The sequence below is a fragment of the Sorex araneus genome, chromosome 3 (genome assembly GCF_027595985.1).
Source record: "Sorex araneus isolate mSorAra2 chromosome 3, mSorAra2.pri, whole genome shotgun sequence".
NCBI classification, from domain to species: Eukaryota; Metazoa; Chordata; class Mammalia; order Eulipotyphla; family Soricidae; genus Sorex; species Sorex araneus.
The window spans coordinates 47,194,549-47,216,244 of record NC_073304.1 but is presented as its reverse complement, the minus strand read 5'-3'; the positions used below and the strand labels follow the sequence as shown (position 1 = coordinate 47,216,244).

Sequence of the window (21,696 nt, the reverse complement as noted above, 5' to 3'; positions counted from 1 at the left end):
AGAAATGTAACAAGTTGGTCTGCAACATACTTGCTTGATGTCTCCTTTTCAAGCCTACATTTCCTTTACAATAAAAATAATGTTAATCCCTATGTTTTAAATGTTAATCCCTATTTTTAAGTGTATGTTAATTTAAAAATATGTTAATCCCTATTTTTTCCCTTATGCAAATCCCAAAACCTGTGGGCATCAGTATTTTGGAAATGAAACATTTCCTATTTTGCAACAAACGGGGAACAACTTGTTACAAAGTTCCTATTCAAAAAAAAATTCTGCCAAATATTAGTTTAGTAAAATACTCTAGTGGAGAACAAGCACCCCCAGTACCTTCCCATGAGAGATAATCTCTTAAGATATTAGAAATGCAGTATCTCTCAGTCTCTTTAAAGCAGTTAGAATCAAACCCTCTTTTTTCGTTCTCCAGACTTACCACACCCTCATCACAAAAAAAAAAAAGGGAGGGGGCACGGGAGAAGAGGCTATCAGTATTTGCTCTAACACTAGAATTTAAAACAAACAAGACTAGGGAACTTGAGCAAACAAACAAAACTAGGGAACTTGCCTTATACACTGTTCACCCAGGTTGGATCCCTAACACCCCATATGATCCTCTGAGCCCTACCAGGAGTGATCCCTGACTGCAGAGACAGGAATAATCCCTAAGCACAGGCAAGTATGGCCCCAAAACAAACAACAAAAACCTAAGAAAAAAATGAAAAAAAAAATAGTATGGGCCTAACTATGGTTTACTATCTAACTATGGTTTTCTATCAATTTGAATAGAGAATGTGGGAGAAAATGACAAAAAAATAAAACCAAAAACCCTCATGGTCAAAATCTATTCTTGACCTGAAACTTGTACTTTCTTGGTTAAGGATACACAAAAATAGACAGGCCAGGGAAAAAGAATTGCCCCAAGATTTTGGTTAAATTCAATCAGAGGTCATGCTTAATTCCATGCATTTAAGCTTATAAAAGTAGTTAACTCAGTACTGTCAAGCACTCTAGTGCTTTGTGAGTCCTTAGTCTAAGAATCCATAAGTCAGCATTAAAATTTTTCCACTTGAGGTACCATCATTTATAATACTCAACTGCGGTTTCATGCATACACATTCCAATACTACACCTACCACCAGAAGTGCCACTGTCCTCCACCAATATCCCAAGACCCCTCTTATCCCCAATGCCTCCCACCCAGCTCAGTTCCATAGGTCAACTCTCCAGTTCTGAAAGCAAGGTTCTTAAATTCTACTAAACATGCACTCCTCCTTTAGAATGTAACTGTTGAATGAGACGGATTAGTTTTTACAGCTGTTACAATCGACTGTATAGAGCATTGCACAAGGTGTTCTGATAAGGGATCACCATGGAAGAGAACACTGCCTTAACACCTATCACAGTTTTTCGCCACCCTACAAGAAATCCAAAATATGCCAACATCTAGTACCTGAACTTTTAGCCCCTAACGCTGAAGTACAAAACGGATATTGTCATTTCCTGTGGATGACTTTGACTTTGCTACCAAGGTAGCAACACTCTTCTTGGGCAGAAACATTAGGATTTGGGGGGGTTAGAAAAGTCTGGCTCTCGGCTGCACCAGCAAATGTAGCAGTATCGTTCACTAGTTTACTTCAATTTGTGTACTACTTTGTTTTATCACCAAATAAATATCCCGGGGCCGTCATCAATCACATCGACAAATGTTCTGGGTCAGTGCAATATGCCTTGGCAGTTCCTCACTACAGTATTTGTGGTGCACCTCTCTGAGCCATCAACTAGCACACACAGGAAGAAGGTTTGAACTGACACGTGCAGTTTCAGCCCAGACTCCTCTGCCTTTTCTTTCTCCATCCATCAAAGACTTACAAGACTGAATCTGCCTTTTTAAAGCTTAAATTCATGCTCGGAGTTTCTTCCCAAATTCGAAGGTTCACGGACCCACCTTGGCCCTAAAGACAGCTCCTCCCCTCCGAACATCGCTCAGCTCTAAAGAACCTTCCCCCGGGAGGATTTTTATCACTTCACCCTTCGCCTCATCCATCCCTACTTCGCTGCTCACGCTAGACAAAAAAAAAAAAAAAAAACAGTGAGCCAAACGCCCCTCGAACGGATGCAGGAGAGGGCCCTACTTAAGCAACAAAGTCCAGAATTTGGAGGTTCGGCTCTGGCGGGGTGGGACCAGTCTGAAGCCTCAACCTCTGCAGACAGAAACCACAGCCCTTGTCTTAATTAAGGTCCCGCGCTGCTGCCACCTACCTGCCCGAGACCTGTGGGCATTCCCTGGCGCGCGACCGACAGTCCCCGCCACTAGAAACAGAAACAGAAGGCGGAGACACGCTCGTCTAGGCCAGGCCGCCGCGTACAGCTACGCCCACCGGCTAGCGAGTAGCGCCCCCTCCTTCGGCATTAGAGACCACCTCCAGCTCCGAGGAGTCTGACTCTTACGCAGGGGGGGGAAAAAAAAAAAAGCCCGCGGGGCTCCTCCCACTCCTCGTGTTCCTTACGTAGGATTCTCCAACCAATGAGAAGTGCAGAAGGCGGAGCCAGAGCCGCCCCTGGTGACAGGCGACAAACGAGTCCTCCCGCCGGCGCGAGCGGGCTGTGCAGTTGCCGAGCCAATCGGCAGCGTGGGTGGGGAGTGAAGAGGCGGGAGAAAGCGGAGAAAGCGAACGTCCTATCAGAGGTCGAGGCTCTAGAGCGACGGCTCCCGCGACCCGTGGTCTTCCGAGTGCGGCGCGCGGGGGGCGTGCCCGGCTGGACCAATCGGCGCGAGCCCACGGTGCGGAGCGAGCGCCTCAAATGCTCGGGTTTCTCAGCTGATTGTCTCCAGCGGAGAGTTGTTTTTTGCAGCTTACGGAGTCGAGCCGCAGCAGGAGGAGCCGAGACCCCCCGGAGGGGGGGGGGGCAGGAGGGGAGGAGGGGAAAGGAGGCGGGATCCTGGGAGCCTTGACTGCTCGGCGCGGGGCTCCGGGTCCTGTCACGGCACTTCCTGGGGTTGGAGACTGGGGTGGGTGGGGGGTAAGGGGAAAAGCCTTCTCCCCCACCCCTCGACGGCGGCTCCGAATCCGGCGTCTTTCTTCCCGCGCTCCTTCCCCCTCTCCCCCCCACCCCGCCAGCCCTCAGCCCCCCTCATGAGGGTGTCCGTGCCGGGTCCGGCGGCCGCCCCCGCGGCCCCCGTGGCCGGCCGGGAGCCCTCGACGCCCGGCGGGGACGGCGCGGCGGCGGCGGCGGCGGCAGCCTCGGGCGCCGCGATGCCCGGCTCGGTGCAGTTGGCTCTGAGCGTCCTGCACGCCCTGCTCTACGCCGCGCTCTTCGCCTTTGCCTACCTGCAGCTGTGGCGGCTGCTCCTGTACCGCGAGCGGCGGCTGAGTTACCAGAGCCTCTGCCTCTTCCTCTGTCTCCTGTGGGCAGCGCTCAGGACCACCCTCTTCTCCGCCGCCTTCTCGCTCAGCGGCTCGCTGCCCCTGCTCCGGCCGCCCGCTCACCTGCACTTCTTCCCCCACTGGCTGCTCTACTGCTTCCCCTCCTGTCTCCAGTTCTCCACGCTCTGTCTCCTCAACCTCTACCTGGCCGAGGTAAGGCGGGAGGACAGGCGTGCGGGGCGGCCGCCGCTACCAACTCCTGCGGAGCCCCGGCCGGGGGCCTGGGGGGCGGGGGGAGGCGGGATGGGGTGAAGCGGAGGTGTGTGTGTGTGTGTGTGTCTGTAGCGGGTGGGGGTGCGGAGGATGGACGGTGCGAGACGGAGCCGAACTCAGCCTGGGGAAACTGAGGCACGGGCGGAGTGGGCGCCGCGGTTTTCGCCCGAAAGTTAAAAGCCGCGGATGGACCAGGTTTCTTGAGGGGGTTGGCGAGGGCGAATGAATGAGTGGGGGTGTTTGGACAACTTCAGCGCGGCCGGACACCCCTGTCTTCGGAGGTTCTGGCCCCCTGAGGCGACGCACCGGCCGGGCGAGAAGCGGTGGCCGCGGCGGCTCGGGCCGGAGCCCGGCTGTGCAGAGAGGTCGGGTGCTGAGGTAGCAGCAGCTCGGCGGAGGCTGGCGCGCGGCCAGCCATTACGTCACCAGGCAGAGCTGCTCCTCCGCTATTGTTGCTGCGTTTCTTTTATTAGAAGCTGATATTCCCTCCTGCATCTCCTCTCCCGCTGCCCGCTCAGTCTGGCGCACATTACGTCCGAGAGTTCCCCCGCAGGCATCCAGGTCCAATATCAACGCGGGGGTGGGGAGTGGGGTGGGGGGGCATAGAAAGAGCTCCAGAAAGCCCTGAAGGTTTGCCCTGGCCATTCAGGCTACCCCTTTCCAGCCTAGTGTTGGGGGCGGGGGGTAGGCAGGGGGCGAGCAAGGACGCGCTTAACGTAATGCCCAAAACAGAAACACCCCCCCCTAAACTGTTTGGGATGGGTTATTTGTTTGGGGGGATTTGGTTTTGTTTTATGTTTCATTTGGGGTTTGGTTTTTTTGGGGGGGGGGGTTGGGTGGGTTTTGTGGGGGTTTTTTTTGTTTTGTTTTGGGGGTTTTCTGGTGGTTTTTTTTTTTTCAGTAACTTGCTTTAGAACTGGAACCTAATCACACCCCCTTTCTCTTGATGAGGAATTGCTGGTTGGGTCGCATTGTTCTGCAGCGCTTAGGTATTTGACCCATTTCAAACAGGTTTGGAAGTGTGAGGTTGTCAATCATGTGTGGCTGCTAGTGGTAGGTAAGCGACAGAATTTTGAAGCTTGCCCAAAAAAATGGTCTCCCCGCCCCGCCCCCCGGGGAAAAAAAAAAGCTTGAGCAGCAGAGGAAACAAGGTGACATCATATGCTTAATACTGACTTAATATAGAACAATATTGGTGTGTGCAACTAATCCTCTCAAAAGCTTTTGGAGGTGATAAGAATTAACATAGTTCTGAGCAAAGGTGAAAAACATTTGAATTATAGTCAGTGTATATTTCCAACATAAATCAGTAGTTCTCTCCTTTAAATAGGAAGTACAATGTACAAACTGAAAATCACAGTTATAACTTAAGCTTTTTAAAAGCACACTGGAAAACAACAGTTGAAAATCAGTAACAACATTAATCTAACTTTCTTTTCTTTCTCCATCCTGAGGCAGCCCAAGCAATATAATAACAAATAGCTAAACAGTAAGCAGCGGCAGCAAAAAAAGCATGGACAAACATAAATAATCATGCTGTAGTCATGCACTTATTTGATTGTATTCTCATCTTCTCTCTTTTTGTCTAAGCTGTCTTAATATTCTGGCCTTTATAAGTAAACTGCTAATTTGCATTCTTCTTGACATCATTTCTTCCTTATCATTGCTGAATATCTGACTTCAAATATAGTTCAGATATATCAACCCCAATATTGTCAGAATGTCATGAAGTCTGTATGCTATAAATATTAGTATTTTTTTCCTCTCTACATTTGACCACAGGATTGTTTTAATGAGCCACTATAAAGTAGTTGGTGGAAATTTCTTAAAGTGGCCAAACACCCTTTAACTTTTATTCTAAAGATATACAATATACTATCAAGTGCTACAGGTCTTCACTGTACAGCTCAGTGAAATTTTCCTTGTGCATTACAAGTTACTACAACCCAGATTAACACATAGAGCATTTACAGTGCCCAGAAAATCACCCTGTGCCTCTTCCAATCAGTTTCTCTCTTCTTTTTGAGCTAAATACAGAAACTAGACCTTATCATGGAATGGGTGGGGGTTGGCTATTATATTTAAGCTCAATTCAAAAAATCATGCCCCAACAGCATAAAATTCTAAATTGGAATTTTTTGTTTATGGTTATATTTCAAGCTAGTACATAAAAATTTCAATATGTAAAGTCTTCCTTTTAAATGAATCTCTTATTGGGACCAGAGACATAGTACAGTTATAGGGTACTGCATTGCATTGACTTGCATGCAGCTGACCTGGGTTTGATGCCCAGCATCACTGCCAGGCGTGATCCCTGAGTGCAGAGCCAGGAGTAAGCCCTGAGTATCACCTGTGACCCCCCAAAAGAAGCTCTGTAGCACTGATGTCTCGTTGTTCATTGATTTGCTCAAGCGGGCACCAGTAATGTCTCATTGTGAGACTTGCTGTTACTATTTTTGACATGTCGAATATGCCACGGGTACCTTGCCAGGCCAGTGGAAATTGGTTTTCAAAGGACAATAAAGTTATGTCACTTAAGATTGTTTTAATAGTATCTCAGTATAGTCCTACAGAAAAAAAAAAATAATTAACCTCTTGTTTATGTAATAGTGTTTTTTTAACAAACAATAAAACTCAAGTAACCTAGAAAACAAAGTTGTGTCTAAAGCTCTTTCCTTTCACAGTGTCTTCTCAAAAAGGGTTTAGATTATTTGTCTATAATCTAGCCATTTTAAAGCACATAACTATTTAAAAGAACATATTTTCAACCTATTTAAAGATGGGGAGCCAGACCAATAGCACAATGGTTGTAGAGCAGTTTCTTGGCTTGCTGTGGACTGAGGTTTGATCCACAACATTCCATTTGGTACCCCTGAGCCCCACCAGCAGTGATCCCTGAGTGCAGAGCCAGGAATAACCCCTGAGTACTGCAGGGTGTGACCCAAAAAAAGAAAATTAAAAATTTTGATCATGAATTTGTTTTCCTATTCATTAGAGAAAATCTAAATACATCTACATTTAAAAGTGAGGGCCTAAGCTGAAGTACACTGGATAGGGTGTTATCCTTGCATGCGGCCAACCTGGGTTCGATCCCTGGCATCCCATATGGTCCCCCAAGCACTGCCAAGAGTAATTCGAGTGCAGAGCCAGGAGTAACCCCTGAGCATCACCTGGTGTGACCCAAAAAAGTAAATAAGAAGAAGAAGAAGAATTAAGAATAAATGACCACTGTCATCTCGTACTCATCGATTTACTCGAGCGGGCACTAGTAATGTCTCCATTGTGAAATAAAAACCTCTTCTTAAAAAACTAAGTACTGAATTTTGGTTTTTATATATTATTCAAGTAATAAGAAGTAAACTTTCCACTGATGGATCTGTGAACTTAAGTTTTTAATATTACAACAAGGTGGTAGAGAAAGTTGTGTGGTGACAGATATAAAACTTAATATTTGGTTTTTTTTCATTTTTAATTTTTTTAAACCCCTAAGCCCTGTATTTTTCTGAATAGTTGAGCTTCCCCTCCCCTGCTTATGCTGGGTATAAAAACCACTTACCTCAAACATGCAAGATATATACTCTACCACTGAGTCACATCTCTAGATTCTTGTACTGTATAGCTACTAAATCACTCTGCCTTTGTGGTTTAAATAAAGTACTAACTTTTCTGGTATTTCCATATCAAATACCAGTCCTACTTTTTGTCTGACTTCTTAAAAATATTTCATGAATTTAACACATCTTGACTTTAATGACTAAGCTAGAAAGATCCTTGGAGCAGTATAAAAATGAAGTTAGTAAAAGAATTATTACTACTTTGAACACATTTCAAATATGTGCTCTTCTAAAACTTTTGTTAGGTTTTCAGTAAGTTAAAATTTCTTAAACCACTCTTCTTGGCTTTACTTGAATAAATTTGATATAAGAGGAAATAGCCCTTTCTGAAGTACTTTTCTTATACCTGAGCTCTTAAATGCAGATAGTTTGGAGAAAAGGGAAAACTTATACACTAAATATGCCAACTATACTTTTGCCGCCCTAGTTCATTTGAAATATGTACTTTATCAGCGAGGTTCACACACCTATATTTCTGTCATAGAGAGACTCAATCTTTAAAACAAATCATCAGATAAAATATTCTGTACCATTTGAAGCAATGGAAGGACTTAAAATGAGAATTGATAGTATACTATCTTTGGAATATTATGATGCATGACAAAATCAATGAGTTTATGTTTGAGGCTCATATTGATCTATTTGCATGTAATTTTATAATAAAAGTACAAGGTACATTATTGAGACAAAATATAGTGACTTAAACATAATTCAAAATAGCTAAGGAAAAAAAATAGCTAAGAAAATTAAATTGAACATTATTGTTCTCCTATCTTTGGTTGCTGTCATTGTCCTTTACAAGATTGTTAAAATCCAAAATTTACAGAGGAAAGAACTGAAGAGAAGGGACTTTATGACGAGAAAGATAGTACAGAGGTAAGATGCTTACCTTAAATGAGGCCACTCCAGCTGCTCGCCAGCATTACATAATGTCTTATGAGCACTACCAGGTGTAACCCCTGAGCACATCTGGGTGTGTCCCAAATACCAGAATATTAAAAAATAAAAGAAATAGAAATCAACTTATAAAGTGTGGAATGAATCTAGCGAACATAGGCTTTAGAACAAGCTTCAAAAGGGGGGAGAAGGAACTTGGTTTAATGTAAAGTTAGGTTAACATAATAGTCTATCCACATTTAGGAGTATTTCCAGTGAAAGCTATGCATGTTTATGAGAAGGGTAGTGAGCATGTGGTTGAAGAACATAATCATGTTTTATAGGTACACAAAATAGTAGTGAAATGTTAGTAAGAATATTTTTTACAATTAGGAAGTATATTCAAAAGGACTTTATGTACAGTGTCCATTACCAGTTTATCCAGTGAGGAGAGTAGAGTCAATGTCAGTAGCACTGTCATCCCCTTGTTCATCAATCTGCTCGAGTGGACACCAGTAACATCTCCATTGTGAGACTTGTTGTTACTGTTTTTGGCATATCGAATATGCCACGGGGAGCTTGCCAGACTCTGCCGTGTGGGCGGGATACTCTTTGTAGCTTGCCGGGCTCTCTGAGAGGGATGGAAGAATCAAACCTGGGTCAGCCGCATGCAAGGCAAACACTACCCGCTGAGCTATCACTCCAGTCCCAGTGTCAGTAAAAAGGTATTTTTAAGAAAAAAGTTGATTTGATGTAGTTTTGAAGCTATGAAAAGCTCTCTGAGAATAGCCACCTCATTACGTTCTTTTGTCTTTGCTGGACAAAGGCACTTGAAAAAGATAATGCAGAATGATAAAAGACACTGATAGTTGTCTTGGATCAGGGATAATTATTATTTGTGTTCTACTAGCCTAAAATCTGGCTTTTAATTTCATGTGCTAGGTGTCTAAGGCACACATTGGAGGCATTACCTATGTCGAGGTCTAATCAGAAATTCTAACTCTCTCCAGCTAGTATAAGAATTCTCCAAATATACGTTTTCAGTGGATGAGGTGGAGGAAACTAAACAGGTTATTTGTGTTTGATGATAGGACTTGTGCCTTATCTATATCATGTGCTTGAATAAGGAAGTTACAAAATGTAGAAAGAAAAGCATTACCTGGGAATACATAACAAACTTATTCTCAAATAAGTTTTAAAGCCTTCTATCATTTTGAAGGGGAACCGAAACCCTAAAAATAACTATTTTAAATCATTTGACTTGGTAGTAACCTAAAGCACCCGGAGGAAAATGCAGATCATCCTGTTGAGAAATATTTATATTTTATATTCAGAATCCTGGCAGATAAAATTTCAAGGAACTTGAGCTCAACCTTTGAAATTAGATTAGCAAATTTAAGAAGCTTAAAAGCATACCTAGTATCTTTTCTGACCATGGTGGAATAACTTGGAAATAAATGTAAGTTAAATGAAAAATTTGCAACTATGTGGAAATTAACACTCTTGAACAATCATTGGATTAAGAAGAAATCTAAAAGTAAATTAAAATATTTCTTGTTTTTGTGTGGGGGTTTGTTTTTTGTTTTTGTTTTTTGTTTTTTTTTTTTGCTTTTTGGGTCACACCCGGCGATGCACAGGGGCTAGTCCTGGCTCTGCACTCAGGAATTACGCTAGCGATGCTCAGGGAACCACATGGGATGCTGGGGTTTGAACCCGGGTTGGCCGCGTGCAAGGCAAACACCCTACCTGCTGTGCTATTGCTCCAGCCCCGGAACTTAAAATATTCCTTGAGATTAAAGAAATACAGCATAAAATTTTGGGGAAATAGGAAACTGTCATAGTACTAAGGAAAGTTCTTAGTGATAAATATGACCCTTATAAAAAAGATTTTAGAGGACTGAGAATGTGGATTAAGGTGATAGAACACATGCACACCATGGATATGTTCCCTGGCACAAACTGTCCCCCAAAGTGGCTACCCTAGTGGCCTCCGAACAATGCAAGGTGTTGCAGAGGTGCTATAACTAATGAAAATAAACTTAAGACGAACAACCTGATTTACACCTCAAGGAGTTAGAAAGAGAAAAAAACTGAAACCAAAATTAGCAGAGAAAGCCATTGAAGATCAGAGCAAAAATAAACAGGGCCTGGAGGAATAGCACAGTAGCTTAAAACTGGCAGCCTTGGCAGCATATCATCAGGAGTTCAAATCTCTGGTGTCCTATATGCACCAAGTGCATTCTTAATAGCTCTACTGTCTATAATCCCAGCCACTACAAGGAGCTTGCTTACTGTACTGCAGCCAGGTTTTTGTAAACACCACAAAAAGAGAAGTGACTCCCAATAAGCATGATACCACTGCCTCAGAGCACAACAACCATTATTTATGTACCTTAACTAAGAATTAAATCCCTGGAGAATATATATGCAAACACTCCAACTAAAGGAGTGCAAATGTTGGTGAGCACCATGACCCAGTGTGCAAGCACTGCAATTTGAGGTATGAACCTGGCAAATACTATAACCAGGTGTGTGCAACCTGTGCAACCTCCACCCATCACTGTATCAACAAGAAGTGAAGGAGGAAAAGGAAAGGGAAGATTATAAACATTTAAAATACAGAATATTTAAAAGAATAAAATAAATGTAGGTGCACTTAAAAAATGCACTGGAGCAATAGCACAGCGGGTAGGGTGTTTGCCTTGCACATGGCCGACCCAAGTTAGATTCCTCTATCCCTCTCGGAGAGCCCAGCAAGCTACCAAGAGTATCCCACCCACACAGCAGAGCCTGGAAAGCTCCCCGTGGCATATTCGATATGCCCAGAACAGTAACAATAAGTTTCACAATGGAGATGTTACTGGTGCCCGCTTGAGCAAATTGATGAACAATGGGATGACAGTGCTACCATACATTAAAAAAATAAAATAGAAAATGATAGGAAAACTTTAAGAGTTGATGAAATGAAGCTAAGGTTTTTGGGATGTTTTGGAGGGGGAGCAAAGATGAATTCCGCCAACTCTTGACTAAGAAGAAAAATAAAATAAATGGAAGCAACATTATATCAGATGCCACAGTAAGAAGAATTTTACATTGGGTAGTGCAGTTCAAAGGGATTGAGAGCACTCTTTGCATGCATAAGGCCCTGAGTTTGATTATGAGCATTGCATGACCCCCTGAATACCACCAGACCCAAGTATCTCTACATGTTCAGACCAGAGCACCTGTGAGGCCTAGTATCACTAGAAATGTCCTCTTGGTCCAACAAACACCACTAGAGAATCCCCTGCCCACCACAAATGAACAATTGACTATGAACAATATACACCAAAAACTTAGATAACCTAGAAGAAATGAGTGAATTCCTACAAGCATACAGCTTAGATTTAAAGATGTAGAAAATGAACAGACCTCTAACTTGTATAGAGAATGAATCAGTAATCAAAACCCTTCCAACAAAGTAAAGCCCAGACCCATACAGCTTTCCTTTAAAAGTCTACAAAAATGTTTGTGTGTGTGTGTGTGTGTGTGTGTGTGTGATTGGAATTACACTCAATGGGATCCTTGAGGTAAGAGCCATGTAGTGCCAAGGACCAACTTGGATCTTGAACATGCTAGCCATGTATTCTGACACTTGAATATCCACACACACATACATACCAGCCTTTACCAGAATATAAAGAATTAACACCAGTCCTTCTCAAAATCTTATAAAAAGTTGAAAACGAAGAAATGCTTGCAAACCTGTCCTGTGAATCAACATAATACTGATACTACATTCCGACAAAGGCACCACATGAAAAGAAAACTATAGGCCAAGATTCTTGACAATCATAGATATAAAGCACCGCAATAGTAGGAGACAGAATTAAGCTACATGTTAAAAGAATCATTTACCACAACTTAGTTATATAACATACCACAATAATAAAAGACAAAGTTCATATAATCATCTCAACACATGTAAATAAGATTTGAGTAAATTAACATCCTATCATGACAACTCAAACAGGACAGAAGGAAATTACCAGAATGTAATACAAATTGCATATGTGAGGCTAAAGCTAACATAATTGTCATGTCTTGGCTATTTTCTGATTTCCCTTTTGATTGCTGCTTTGATGTAATAAATTTTTCAAGTGTGGACTCTCACTTATTTGTGAGTTTCCCCATTTTATTTCTGTTCATCTCTAATTCAGTTGTGCACAGAACAGATATTTGCTTTAGTCATCTTAAATTTAGTCTTAAATTATTAAGACTTGTTTTCTGGGGCTGGAGCGATAGTACAGCGGATAGGGTAGTTTGCCTTGCATGTGGTCGACCCGGGTTTGATTCCCAGCATCCCATATGGTCCGCTGAGCACCACCAGGAGTAATTCCTGAGTGCAAAGCCAGGAGTAACCCCTGTGCATCGCCAGGTGTGACCCAAAAAGAAATAAAAAAAAAAAAAAGGACTTGTTTTCTAAGTTATGTAAACTAGAAGAAAATCTAGTGGGGAAAAATGATGGCATTGATCTTGGCAATGTCATGAACAACAAAAACAGAAGCAAAAAAATATAAACAGATGATGTTGTATCAAAGAAAAACACCCACACAACGAAAGAATCAATCACGAGTAAAAGGGCATCTTACTGAATGGGAGAAAGTACTGCTAATCATATACTTATTAAGGGGTTAATCTCAAAGGTTTTTTTAAAAAATTCTATAATACTATAAAAATAACCTAATAAACCTAATTCAATTAAATTGGACAAAAAAACCTAATACCCTAATAAACCTAATAATCCAATTAAATAAGACAAAAATCTCAAACAGATATTTCTACATACAAAACATAAGTGGTCAAGCACCTGGGAGGTGGGATGAATGCCGTATGTTGGTAATTATCAAGTAAGTGCAAATCAAAACCACAATGAGATATCTGTCACATATCATTATAGCTATTATAAACATGTAATGACAAGACAGTGGTAGTAAGAAAAGATGTAGAAAAAAAGGAACCCTGCGTATTTTTGGTAGGAATCTAAAATAGCATAGTTGGGGCAGGAGAGGTGCAGCAACCAACCTAAGTTTTATCCCCAGCATCCCTGGTCCCCCAAATACCACCAGAAGTGATCCCTGAGTGCAAAGATAGGAATAAGCCCTGAGCACCACCAGATGTGACCCAAAAATGAAAATTAAAGAATAGTGTAGCTACTATTGAAAACAGGAGTTCCTGAAAAATAAGTACTGCTATATGATCCAGCATTCCCTATATTTGTAAGTATTTAACTAGAAAGAACTAGAATGTTGTTCTGGCTAAACTGCATAGGATCTTTTTTATTTAATATTTTCCCCAAGTTTTATTTTATTAAAGCACCATGATTTGCAAAGTTTTACAGTTAGATTCTAGACGTAATTGTTTCATTACCCACCACCAGTTTCATCTTCCCTCCACCGATGTTCACAGGCTCCCTCTCCCACCCCCCATTCCAACCCACCCTCATTCCCTCACCCTGCCATCTCCACAGATACCTTTTTAAGTTTGTTTTTAAAGTTTTGGTCTCATGATTTCAGTGTTACTGACTCTGTGGTCTGAATATTTAGCTCTATCATTCCTTAACAACACTGATGGACATGACAATATGCCCCTGTTGCTTCTCCTCTGTCTTTTCTCCCTGCCTCCCTACTTAGTCCCTCCTTCCTATATTTTGGGATCAAGGGTGTCCTGAATTTTACATTCTAACGCAAAGAAAATGTTCAATATGCCATAAAAAAACAAATCCAGTTATATGTTATTCACAAGAGTCACTCCTAATACCAGGACTAAAAGAAGAGAGTAAATGCATTTAAAAATTTTTAAATCATGTTACACTAACATAAAAGCAAAAAAAAAATATTAACACCAAGGAGAAACTAATAAACTTATTCCATGGGAATTTGCAACATACATCATTGAAAAAATTATACCATTGATGAAAAAGACAAAACTAGTAAAGAAGTACCAAGAATGACCATTTATTGAATACTATTTCCAGTAAGACACATTATTTTTATTAACAATTGGATTGTTTTTAGCTATTGACCACCTCTTAGATCATGAAGACAATGTTTAACCAATTATATGTAATGAGACAGTGATTAAAAATTATCTCAACACTAAATCAGTAGTGTGGACTTAGGAAAGTTCTTAAACATCCATGTGTCTAAGGCCCATTTTCAAAAATGAATGGTAATGTCTAATTGATAAAACTATTGTGAGGACAATATTAAAATCAAAAAAAAGATTTGTGAGAAATGATTTCAAATATCTCTCATGACCATGGAATCAAGGTTCTTTCATAAATAAAATATAAAAATAAAATTTAAGAATATAGTATATTTTGAGAATGTATTGTATTCGAAGAATGGAACATCAGTTTAACTCAAAAATCAGTGTAATAGACCATATTTTCAATGTATAAAAAAGTTAATTCATTAATAAATACAGTAAAGTTTCAACAAAATTCAACACCATTGCTTTATTTTTTAAAGTTGTTTTTGATGATTTTATTTGTTATATTCAATATTCCAGCACCAATCCCACTACCATTACACCGTCCCACCACCATTATTTCCAGTTTTCCTAATCACCACCCAAGCCTGCCCCAAGAGCATGTCCTAAATAATTTTATAATGCTTGTTATGAATAATTCGCTAAAAATGATCAAAAAACATTTCCTTAGAGGAAAGTGTGTAAAGATTATTGTATCTCACCCTGGAGTCATTAAGCCCTTGTATAAGAGATTATTAACATGTTGTTACAGGTTAAGCCTTGCATGTTTATATTTTGTTAATCTAGATGGTTGCCTTCTACTTTACATCCCATCTAATATTGTGTACTACTCCTGGTTTATCAGTGATAATAGAGTTTGAGGTGTCACTGCAAAAATTCAAAAACTTTGAATGGGGTGATACAGAATGGAGTTAAATTTGAGGGGTACAGAAGCATCTCTGTAACTTTTTGATCTATTGTGAGATTTATTTATGAGTCTCTGGATCATGTCTGGTTAATGAGCTTATATGGCAATTCAGAGGCAGTTCATAGCTGTGATTGCCAGGTTCCTGGAAGAACAGGGGAGTGGGTGAGGTAGCCCATCCCTGACCCCTGACTCCATTAGAGCCTAAAGATTTCATCACAAAACCTCCATACCTGAGTTTCTCAACAGATCCATTCCTGATGAGGCTCGTCCTAGCCTGTAGAGCCTGGCCATGAGCATGATGGCAATTGGAGTGTGGAGTTTTCAGTTGCTGGGGCTCTGTTTGGGCAGGTAGTGGGCTCACCCACCCCACTCCGGAGTGCCCCAGATATGAGACTCAGCCTGGTACAGGGTCTAGAGGCATCTCTTCACCATTCATTTTTTTAAAAACATAAATATTTAACAATCTAGAAAAGATAGATTCCTTAGCATAGTAAGGGGCATATACAAGAAACAGTCTGATATTATACTTAAACATGGAAGATTGAAAGATTACTCCCTAGGACAAAAATAGATCCACACTTCTTACCTTCGTAGTAGAGTCCTTTAGCAATTGCAGTAAGATAAAGGGGAGAGTTTTAAACAAAAGTAAGAAAGATGTTTAATTTTCATATATAGAATATATGATTGTTGGGGCTGGAGCAATAGCAAAGCGGGTAGGGCATTTGCCTTGCATGCGGCAGACCCGGGTTCAAATCCCAGCATCCTATATGGTCCCCTGAGCACTGCCAGGAGTAATTCCTGAGTTCAGAGCCAGGAGTAACCCCTGTGCATCACCAGGTGTGACCCAAAAACCAAAAAAAAAAAAAAAGAATATATGATTGTTTAGAGAGAAAATCCTCATTTCCAAACACGTCTATAGCTAGTAAGTGATTATTGAACAAGTTTGCAGGGCATAATTGTATTTTATAAAAGAACTCTTGCAACTCATTAACAAGAAAGTCCATAATCAATGTGGACAAAGTAAATGAACAGATACTTCACAAAAGATGTATACATGGTCAAGAAGCAAATAAAAGTAGTTACAAAATAAAAGTTACAACAGTAAAGATAAACCAGTAAAAACTGACTAGGAAGACAAAACTTTAAAAGAGTGATCTTACCAAGTATTTACAAAAACATGTGGATTAATTGCAGCATATACACTGATATTATTAATATGTAAAGTTGTCAACCACTTTGGAAAATAATCTGTCAGTTTCCAAAAAAAAGTAAAACCTTTACATAAACATTTATATTCCTAGATAGCAAGAGAAATAAAGCATATGTCGCTGTGAAAACTCGCACATGAATATTTATACTAGCTTTATTCATACTATCCCCAAACTGAAAAGGCTATTGCCTTGCACACAGCCAACCCAGGTTCAATCTCCAGCACCCCATATGGTCCCCTGAGCTCTGCCAAGAGTGATCCCTGAATGTAGAGTCAAGAGTAAACCCTAAGCATCACTGGTTATGGCCCAAAAACAAATGGAAAAATGGTGAAATAGTTTAAGGTATATCCTACAAAAGGATGCTATTCATTGATTTAAAAAGAGAAAGGAGCTATTGATAGACACAACATGGATGAATCTAAAAAAATCAGCCTAAGAAGCAGAAAAGAAGGAAGAATGTACAACAAAGGAACAGGATGAAATTTAGTAGGTTTGAAAATTTTTGATAGAGTGGTTTCACAGGTTACCTACGTGGTTCATGCTGTGCACCCAAAATGAATGCATTATAATATATGTCAAAGAACTTGATCAAGTACAAAACAGTACAGAGTTGATAGCAATTTTCTTCAAGAGTAAAACATTAAAACAATGGGGGAAATGTAATCACTAACTCTATCATAAACTCTTTGACTTGATAAAATTACCTGAATAAACTGATTAACCTCTATGCCTATTTCCCTATTTACAGACATGAGAATAGGGACTACAGATGTGGTTAAAGTGGTAGAGCGCATGCCTTTTATGTGCAAGACCTTTGGTTTGATCCTGAGTATCATATGGCCTGAGCCCTGCTGAGAATAGCCCTCTCAATAAAAGAAGAGAACTACCTATTTCATGAATAATCATGGGACTAAATTATTTTCATAAATTCATAAAAAGCCTCTAGAATGGTACTTGGCATATAGTGTTGATTACTAGTTATTAACGTGAAATTTCAAAGAATTTAGATTTTATAGACTTTTCTCACTCAGGTCATTATTTTCTTTTTTTTTAATGCTATGTATTTGTATTTTTATTTTTTTTAACCATCATTTTTGTGTTTTTTAGTATTTTAAATGTTGGGCACCATGATTTACAGACTTGTTATTTGTAGGATTTTCTTTTCTTTTTTTTTTTAATTTTTTTATTTATTTTTAATTAGTGAATCACCATGAGGGTACAGTTACAGATTTACACATTTTCATGCTCATGTTTCCCTTCCCTTCAAGAGTCCATCCCTTCACCAGTGCCCATTCTCCACCACCAATAAACCCGTATCCCTCCCCCCAGTCCCATCTCCCCCCACCCTACCCTGCCTCTGTGGCAGGGTATTCCCTTTTGTTCTCTCTCTCCAATTGGGTGTTGTGGTTTACAATAGGGGTGTTGAGTGGCCATTGTGTTCAGTCTCTAGTCTACTTTCAGCACACATCACCCTTCCTGTGCGTGGTCTTCAACCACATTTTACTTGGTGTTCCCTTCTCTATCTGAGCTGCCAGTCATTGTTTTCATTCAGTATCAAAACAAAAAAAAAAATCTGTGGAAACTTGTTTAAGAGAAAAAGACAAGAAGCAACAGAGAGCAGGGATCAAGGGGATCTGAGTAAATCATTGGTGTAAAGGAGTGGTACAACTAAATATACAAACCAAAACATTGAAAACAAGAATCCAAACTTCTGCAACCCGAACTTTAAAATGTTCCTGTCCTTTAAGAAAGAAAAGAAGTTATGCAATTTTGCTGCAAATTGTATGGATCTGGAAAGTATCATGCTGAGTGAAGTTAGTGGAGAGGTACAGACACAGAATGATCTCTTTCATATGCAGAAAATCAGGAAACTAGTGTGGGAACAACAAATGCCCCTGTTAATAGAAATAATGAGCAAGAGAACTAGTTTTCAGTGGAAGCTTGCCATAAGGGGAGGGGAGAGGCAGGGAAAGTGCAGGGGATAGGCCTGGAAAGGGTACAATATGATATTGGTGGAGGCAGCTGATCACTCTGGAGGAGAAAGCTGAAAGTAGGTATAAAGTGCCTACATAGAGGGAGGGAAATTGGGTACAGTGGTATAGGGAAGTGGCCACTGGTGAATAGATTGTGTTGAGTATTGTATGACTGAAACTCAGTCATAAATAACTTTGTAATTTTGAAGTTCAAGGTGATTCCTTGTTTTTTTCTTTTTTTTAATGTGGAGGGATGGGGTGAATGGAACCTGAGAACTCTGGTGAAAAGACTGGGGGGTCGGATTTGTGCGGAAGCATTGTATATCTAAATTCCATTTATGAATAACTTTGTAAATCATGGTGCTCTAATTTAAAATTTTTTAAGTATTTATAAAAAGTTTTAAACAATATATGGCTAAAGTAGGAAGTGAATTTTAAAAATGCTTAAAATATAGTAATAAAAATATACATCAGAATTTGAATAAGGCATTTAGGCTGCAAAAGTAAATATAAAAGCATAAATGTTTACATTAGAAAATATAACAAGCTAAACATATAATTTGTTAGAAAAATAGGATAAATCCAACGGAAAAAAACTAGAGATTAACATAGAAATTAATAAAAAGATTATTTACTATAGGAGAACCTCAACAAGCCAGAATGTAACACATAGCATTCTAATCAATCTTGTACAGGGGTGTTCATGTGCATGTTCACCATCTTCTCACTTCTCTAGCTACTATAATCTGCCTTTCACTGTCACTGAGGAAATAGCTAAAATAAAAGCACCTAAGATTCCTATGACTTTATATCCTGCTGTAACCTCAGATGTCATAAGTTCATTAGGCTTTTTTTTTCAGTCCTCACCCAAATTATTATCTCTCAGCACCAATTGATTCCAAGTCTTAACCTTTTTAACACTTTAACTGGCTAGTACATTGACTAGCACACTATCCTGTTTTGTGCTTTTACTACCTTACTAGTTCCACTTTCAAGCTCCTCTGCCACTTGCTGTCAGAGGTAACCTAGCACTTTTCAGTTATGTGCAACATGGTAACATTACTTGGGTAACTCAAGAAAGACTAAACCCCTTGTCTTTCCCGTGGTCACATTCACATTCATGCATATCACTTCAGAGTAGATAACTTTTGCCTGCACAAATCTGTGATTCTAACACAAGCTACTCCCCTGAGCTCTGATTTTCTTTACCTATTCAACAGCTCTTCAAGGACATATGGAGTCCTCAGATTCAGTATGTCTCAGACTAATAATCATTCCTACCCTTTCATATCCCCCAGCCCCAAAACTGATTCTCTTAATCAATATTAATACCAGTTCATTTTAGTACATGGTTTTACTATTCATTTATATAATCTAGAAACCTGTGTGTCATTGTTGCTTCCCTCTTCGTCATATCTCACATTCACTCCATAACCTCCAAACATCTGTTAAGTATTAAGTCCATTCATTTTTCACAGTGCAATTTTGGCTAGCCTGAGTTATCCTTTTAGAACAAAAAAATAAAAATTCTACTGCCCAGATTTGTCCATTGGCTCTTTACTCATAAAATAAAAAGAAATATTTGGATTTGGGGGGAAAAAGAGGTGATACAAATGATACAGCATTTGCCTTGCACTTAGCTGACCCAGATTCAATTTCCGATATAGTATGTGGTTCCCCGAGCACTACCAGGAGTGATTCCCTGAGCATAATAGAATCATGAGTTAACCGTGAGCATCCTGGGTATGGCCCAAAAATTTAAAAATTAAACTAAACACTTTTGTATATACTGCAAGGCACTTCATGGTTCTAGCTTTGTCCCACTCTATGCTCCTCCTTGTTAATCACCATGCAGTCACACTTTTCATTTTCTTAGTCCTATGTACTTACCATTTCCTTCTGCCACAGAGCTTCCATATATTCTCCCCTCTGTTTAGCATATTCTTTCTTTTTTTGCTTAGTTAACGATCAGCTCCAGGGCAACAGTTATTCAGAGAAGGCTTCACTCAACTATCTACCCTAGATTAAGTTCTAAAATTATAATTTCATAAAACTTTATGTTCCTTCTCTTTATAACATTTGTTCATTTGCAATTTTATGTTTGTGTGATTTCTTTGTGTTGGCTTTCTGAACTGTAAGGCTTATAAATTGGGATCAACTTTAGTCTTACTGTGTCCTGATACTTAATACCTGGCATGTATTAATTTTTAATTAATTTTTAAATTTTTAAAATTGAATCACAGTGAGATACACAGTTACAAAGTTGTTCATGTTTGGATTTCAATCATAAAATGTTCCAACACCCATCCCTTCACCAGTGTACATTTCCCATCATGAATTTCCCCAGTTTCCCTCCCACCCCATTCCTGCTCCTTCCTACTCTATAGCAGGGTTTTTTCTTCTCTCTCTTTTTCTCTAGAAGAGGAAGTTCTTGGTTTCAAGTTCACACTGTGTTCTTCCTATTTCACTCTCCACCCTAAACCCACCTCATCAACAACTTTTTTTGGAGGCCTTGGTTTCTCCCCTGGTGGTGTGACTTAAACCTTCTGTCCTGAGAAGCTCAGTCATTGGCAATCAGAGCTCACTATATTCAGGCAGCAATTGCTGCTGGTGAATTAATTGATTAATTCAAAAGCACTGAAACCTGGAGGGAAGGGAGTGCCTGCAGATTCCCAAGAATACCAACTCAGTCCCAAACTAACTGTCCCCATTTCCAGTTTTGGGTTATTGGAAGGTTTTTTTATGACTATTTTTGCCTGTCCGTTTTTAATTTTTATTTATTTTTAATTGAATCACATTGATACACATATTTACAAGTTGTTTATGATTGGATTTCAGTCATATAATGTTCTAACATCCATCCTTCATCAGTGTACTTTTCCCACTATCAGTGATTCCAGTTTCCTTCCCCCCTCTCCCCTCCCCATCCCACTGCCTGCCACTATGGCAGGCACTCTGTCTCTGTCTCTGTCTCTCTGTCTCTCTCTCTCTCTCTCTCTGTCTCTCTCTCTCTCTCTCTCCTTTTGAGCTTTATGGTTTGCAACCTGGCATGTCTTAGGTATTTATAACCATTCATTAGAAATCTTATTCAGTACATCCCAAGTACACTAGGATAGTAGAATCTCTGATGATGTAATTTCACAGTGAAAATTTCTGTACATTTTCCTTTCTTTTTTCCCACCATTTATCCCTTCCCTCCAAAAAATGGATGCTTGTAGGAACTGGGGTGATAGTACAAAGGGTAAGGTACTTGCCTTGCACTCAGCCAACCTGAATTTGATTCCCCACATCCTATATGGTTCCCCTGAGCCTGCCAGAAGTGATTTCTAAGTGCAGAACAAGGAGTAACCCCCGACCACCACTAGATGTGAGCCAAAAATAACCGTAAAATAAAGTGTTTGCCTAAAAAGAGAAGTCCCAACTAAAGTCTAGAGTGCCTGACTGCTA

General features: G+C 40.2%; 2 protein-coding genes across 2 annotated transcripts in view; one reads left to right on the top strand and one right to left on the bottom strand.

The window, feature by feature from the left end:
* TXNDC16 (thioredoxin domain containing 16) overlaps positions 1–2,404 on the bottom strand; it is a 104,440-nt gene extending 102,036 nt beyond the window's left edge. Inside the window, exon 1 of the mRNA XM_055131465.1 lies at positions 2,257–2,404. The gene's annotated coding sequence lies outside the window, so the exon portion shown is untranslated. The remainder of the gene's footprint in view (positions 1–2,256) is intronic.
* A 404-nt stretch (positions 2,405–2,808) lies between these two features.
* Positions 2,809–21,696, top strand: part of GPR137C (G protein-coupled receptor 137C) — a 69,756-nt gene continuing 50,868 nt past the window's right edge. The window contains exon 1 of the mRNA XM_004602011.2: positions 2,809–3,575. Within this exon, the coding sequence (XP_004602068.2) occupies positions 3,132–3,575 (444 nt within the window). The 5' untranslated portion in view covers positions 2,809–3,131. The remainder of the gene's footprint in view (positions 3,576–21,696) is intronic.